This window comes from Varroa destructor, unplaced genomic scaffold (assembly GCF_002443255.2).
Source record: "Varroa destructor unplaced genomic scaffold, Vdes_3.0 BEIS01000005.1, whole genome shotgun sequence".
Taxonomy (NCBI): domain Eukaryota; kingdom Metazoa; phylum Arthropoda; class Arachnida; order Mesostigmata; family Varroidae; genus Varroa; species Varroa destructor.
Window position 1 is genome coordinate 36,128,535 of NW_019211458.1, and position 5,605 is coordinate 36,134,139.

The window sequence follows — 5,605 nt, forward strand, 5'->3', positions numbered from 1 at the left end:
ATATATAGCACTAAGAAAAAGTTTTCCAGTAGAACAGGATAGAGCAGAACCGGGTACGAACATCACCGTATCAACATGCGGGTTACGCATGGTTCTCGTTCGGAGAAGCGCAGTGAATCTCATAAACGCAGTTCTCTGCTTACTCAGCGCTAACTCCATAATCCAACGCAATGAAAGTAATAATTTTAAAATCATTCAAACCGTATGTCATAACATTTTTCAATTAATTTTGTTTTTAATTGGTCCGTGTAAACGCGCGCCATTTTTTTAAACGTTTGATTCGCTATTTATTAAGTAAATTTTTTTTTGATATTGTTTAATTTATTACGTTTTTACAAAGCGCTTTTTCTGTCAGCATCGCGCTGCTTTGTGCGCAAAAAACACATGCTTCAAAGTGAGCGTTAGGTTTGCGACCATAAGCGTTACCACTGCATAGAACGCCGCTGTCATTTGTTTGGATGGATTGTTTAGTTCATTGGAGTTTTTGATAAGTTCTTTCACAGTATTAGATCTTTTTTGAAAACTTGTTCCGCGTAACTAATGATTTGGCCTATGCGCTCAACTTGGCCATATATCTTGGATAGCTTTACTATACTTAACCATTTATGTTATTCGTTCTAGATTGCTGAAATTTTCGCTACGGATTCCACGTTCGCCTGCGATTTATGATGCCTCTGAAAAATTCTACTGGACATCTGTTGTAAATAAACTGTGCAAATTTAAACCCACTTTTTGCAACCTTCATTGTTGCCTCTGTAGTACATCTGAATATAATGGTAAAGGTGAAATTTCTTTGTTGATAAACTAGCTTATGCGTCATATCACCCTATAGGCACACAAAGGGTCCTTTAAATTCCTACCTTCTCTAAACCGCGGGGTTTTCTTCCGTTACTGACCCATACACTGCGATAATATTTATGAAGTCAGCTTAAATCCTAATAAGAACAGTCACTATCAACTCTACGCTAAAGTTATCTGAATTGAAAGGGATTTTCACTTTTAGCTAGTTTTAATTTCAAGTTACTCTCGAGTAACTCACACACAGTCAAAATTGATTTCTAAGTAAGCTCAAGATGAAGTCATATCGATTAGATTCCACGTTTAGAGCTTCTGACAAAAATATATAAACATCCAATAAAGAAAATAACAGGAAATCGAAACTCGACAACGCAGTTCTTCTTAAGAATAAAAAAAAAAAAAACTATTAGAATCTTTTATATATCCTTAATACTACCTTTATTTATAAAGGTAGTATTTACACACTATTTAATAGCGGAGAAATCTGCGTTTTTACAGGTTAGACGACAAATTTATATCACCATTTCGAGCACATAGCACCAAAGCTTGAACGTTATTTAAGTTTTTCAAACACCTTAAATGATATCACAGGTGACCTCGTTTATATTTTTGATGACAGTGTAAATATGTCCAGTGACCACGTTACGTATTTTAATTAACGTTACGAATAGAAAATGTAAAAAGTTCATGGAAAATGATCGCTTAGTTAGTAGAAGTTGACAGAACTATAATACTTTTATGTAACTGCATTATTCTGCTAACTTTACTGTCAAGCGAGGGTATCTGTCGTCGTCTACTAGAGATTACATAGTTAATATCACCTGCTTGACTATTCATAATACTAAAATAGTAGTTTGTTTCATGATTCTGCAAGCGAAGTATACAGATCTTGTAAATGACGAAGCTTAATCTAACCTGGGGCCTACTGGTATTCCTGTTTTACGCCGTTTTCGGCTTTGAAGCAAAAGCCAATCATGAAAAGCTGATTGTTCGTAAGTACCACGGACTCGCTAGAAGTTTACCGCTGTAGACTTTGAATCAATGACAGGTTCCGATATACACAAGACGAAACAAAACGTTAACAACTTAGTGGAAGTTAAAATTCCATGCCAATGATACGGGCTCCTAGAAACATAGTTACGCCACCTGGAAGTGATTCAGATTGCGTTGGGTAGTGTCTTGAACAAACTGATGTTAGAAAACCCCTACGTCCTGAAAGATATGTAGATGTTGTGAACGAATATTAGTGTTTACAGACAACTCTGTTTAGAACTAGGTTTCCTGATGGACTGACGACGGTGTTGAGTTTTTATCCAGGCCGGATTCGAAATGGTGGTACTCCTCGACTCTCTTCGGTGCTTCCTAGCTCCTTGAGGCTGAAGAGCCTGGCGCACTATAGCCGGTACGAATGCCGACATCAAAGAAGCGCAAAAAGACACAGACGTTTGTTTGTCCTGACTGTTAAACTGTGCTGTTCAATTCGAGGCCTATCTGCTGAAATTAGTCCTAGTACATAAAACTATTATATACTATTTCGGGTCATTTAAAACGACCTAGAATCCAAGCTGCACCGACTCACAGCCAAAATGCTGTATCTAGAATTTGTAATTTTAAGGACCTTATAAACTCGGCCTTGCCCATTTAGTCATACCCTAATGGCGACATACCTCAACAGCCATGAACACATTGTGGGAACCCAAATCATTACCTGCAATGGAAAAACGAAAGGGTTGTCCTGAAGAATGTATTGCATATGTATAGAGTTTGGAAGTAATTCTGTGTTTCCAGTCCGAACGATCGCTGCTTACATGTTACTCCCTCAAAAAGACGAAGTTTCCGTTTAAAATCTGTCGAATTTTCGAATATGAGCTAAATCCGTCGTCGTTGTACTATGCCTATTAAGCCGTAGAGACGCCTTTATTAGAATAATACAAGGTATGAGTGCTTTGAGTAGTACTGTTCCATACTGAACCACATTTCCATCTGATGATAAGTGAGATCGATAATGGAGATATTTAGTTATGAAGCTATAGTGTGTTCTTTTATGGAAACTCATTGATTTCGCTGAGCATTACTCGGAAATTAGGAAAACGCCGAGTTAATTTATAGTGCTTGATGAAGTGTTAGCATTCGACGAAGTGTTATCTGTGCATGTACCTGTAATAGTATAATAATATAAAAAAAGTATATAAGTGTAGAAGGTTGTATCGAAAAACGCACCCCAGTGCATGCATGAAGTACATACGCAATCCATATAGAATGTTTAATAGTGACCGATTCCTATTTTCACAGGTCATAGGCCCGGTAAAAATGATATTAACGACGAGTCATTTAGTGAGTATACAACGCATTTTTCCTTTAAAAAAAATAGAGCAAATTTTCGACATGCCACGTGGCTCTATAGGCTTAAATCAATATCAAACCTAATCATTTACTAATCATATTTAACCAAGAAGCCTAGATCTTAGGTCTTTTGGTACCAGGTAAATCCAATGGCATAGTACTGTTGACTTAAGTTACGTGTCCTAGAGAACTCATCCTAAATTAGTCAATGACAAATAAAATAGCTACACTTATTTTCGTTATGTGTAGCACTGCAGCAATGTATGCTACAGATTGGATTTAGGGCAAAACGCCCCTAAGCACCGACTGATCCAGGATGTGTTTATCTTTCTCGAAAGGAATTTAGTAAGCAATTTACTGTACTTAGTATTCGGGCCTGTACGATAAATTGATGCAGACTAGATTTTGCCCAGGTAAAGACCTGGGAATATAACAGACCGGCTATTACTCTCTTAATTTTTAATATTTTTCTTAATAGTTGTAAGCGAAAACGGATTTCATATTTCTTGAGAAATCGAACGTAATCCCCACGATTTTGGATAAATCTTGAAAAAAGTAATGGCTATAACGTAAAGGGCATGTTACACATCTTGTTTAATGATAAGTAGGGTTTTCTAAGAAAAGTGCGACCACCTTTTGCGTTCGATTCTTTTTTACCGTATCCGTAAGTAGAAGCTTCTAACTGAGGCGATCTTATCTTCGCTGTCATCTTTTTAATAACGGTGCTTTGTTATTTTGAAAGGAAAATTTGTCACGGTTCCGGCGCCTAAGTTCACGGAATGTCTGTCACATCCGCATAAGGAAGATGCGTTTATGGTATGCCAAAACGAAGAGGGAAAGCTCAGCATTATTATACCACTTGTGAAAGACAAGGTTGGTTACTCTTCTTAATAGCATTTAAGCTGCAAGAAAAATTAAAGAGACGACTAGGTATTTCTGCTAGTCATCTTTTGGATCGTACGTATTAATTTAAATAATTTTCATTTGTTTAAGCTAAAAAATCCGGTGAAAGTTACACGGCACATAAAATCTACAGCGAAAACGTCGATAGCGCCGCGAGCCGGTAATGGAACGCAAATTAGAGAATTGGACCTGCCGTATATCCAGGTGAATACTACTCAGTGCTAAAGATTGGCCTTCGTTTTATGAATGCGTTTGTCAGATGATATATACAAATAGCGTAGCTGAGACAGTTTAATTCTAAAAATTATAGTTCTGTGGTTTCCGAGTCATTCAGTATAGGCCTTCATGTCATTTGTCCAAATGACTCCACTAACAAAGCTATCGGAAGCCTCTATTGTAAACTATTTTGTGTTTGGCATTTCAATTTGTGCATAGTTCCTTAGTAGATATGTTTACTGCTCTGAAAACCATATATTATCAAGGTCTTCCAAACAATACATTTTTAAAAATCCTAAACACACCTTGGAGCAGTCGGAGCATCAATAGCACTAAGTGTGAATCGTTCGATGAAGAGACGTCGCACCTGTCATAAACACAGAGTTCCATAGTTCCAGAGAGGTTTACATGGAGGTTCGTATTATCAGGAGCGTTTAGTATGTTCGTGTTGTATTGTCTATACATTCCACAGCAGCATATGAGAGTAAAGGAAGGTTAGTTGACAGTAATTATTACGTTGAGGATGGCGCCAAGCTTTCGAAATCCGACACATCCAAGTCTGGCAGCTCTAAGAACTACTGTGCCAAACTCGATAGGATTCAAATCTCGACCAAAAGACGTAAACTATTTAAGATAGCTGATATTGTTTGATATTTGTAGATTGTGGAATAGCTGACCGCGTGTAGGGCATAGTCTTTTTTCTTGAACTTTATGAAATGAATGAAGTCATAATTTTGGGTAGAAATATACGACCATCAAAAGTGCTTCATTTGAAAGTCATACATAATTTTGGGTAGAAATATACGACCATCAAAAGTGCTTCATTTGAAAGTTATACATAATTTTGGGTAGAAATATACGACCATCAAACTGCTCAAAGTCATAAAATAATTTGGTAAAACAAATTTCTCCTGTAGACATTTTCACAAGCTACAGCCACAAATTGGCTGTGTATCAGACGACATTTTAGGTACTCCCTGGAAGCGCTAATGATCCGGACTTTAGTGCGTGCCATAGAACTGATCTTTTGTAAATTCATAAACCCAAAATTTTACCAATACGGAGCCCTTGTCCAGGCTAGCAATGAATCATTGAGTGAATGCATTAGTACCCCGTTAGAAATTCTACTCGCACGTGATCTGTGCTCATTAAAGTAAAATGTAAAAATACATAAAAATGAAGCAGGAAGGAAACGCTGATGGCGAAGAAACGACATTGGATGAATATGCTACTTTGGATCCTTGGACTTTAGAACCTGATTCGAAACCTCTAAGAACAATGAATGTATCGACCAAAGAGTTCTTGCCAAAGGTAGGTGCCGGACTGCTATATTGTCAGGGTAGCT

The 5,605-nt window shown here is 37.2% G+C and overlaps 2 protein-coding genes across 4 annotated transcripts in view; both read left to right on the top strand.

The window, feature by feature from the left end:
* The window catches only part of LOC111250843 (ADP-ribosylhydrolase ARH3-like), a 19,379-nt gene extending 18,651 nt beyond the window's left edge, over window positions 1–728 (top strand). Inside the window, exons 8-9 of one of the 3 annotated variants that reach the window (XR_015328602.1) lie at window positions 33–176; window positions 622–728. Coding sequence is in view for 2 of the 3 variants with exons in the window: in XM_022806688.2 (XP_022662423.1) it covers window positions 33–116 (84 nt within the window). In the remaining variant the exon portion in view is untranslated. Of the gene's footprint in view, window positions 1–32 lie in introns of all 3 variants that reach the window. The other 2 variants (XM_022806688.2, XM_022806689.2) reach the window with 2 other exon arrangements.
* A 142-nt stretch (window positions 729–870) lies between these two features.
* Window positions 871–5,605, top strand: part of LOC147755626 (uncharacterized) — a 5,951-nt gene continuing 1,216 nt past the window's right edge. Inside the window, exons 1-5 of the mRNA XM_086990529.1 lie at window positions 871–1,790; window positions 3,091–3,132; window positions 3,884–4,014; window positions 4,135–4,248; window positions 5,446–5,599. Of these exons, the coding sequence (XP_086846655.1) occupies window positions 1,694–1,790; window positions 3,091–3,132; window positions 3,884–4,014; window positions 4,135–4,248; window positions 5,446–5,599 (538 nt within the window). The 5' untranslated portion in view covers window positions 871–1,693. The remainder of the gene's footprint in view (window positions 1,791–3,090; window positions 3,133–3,883; window positions 4,015–4,134; window positions 4,249–5,445; window positions 5,600–5,605) is intronic.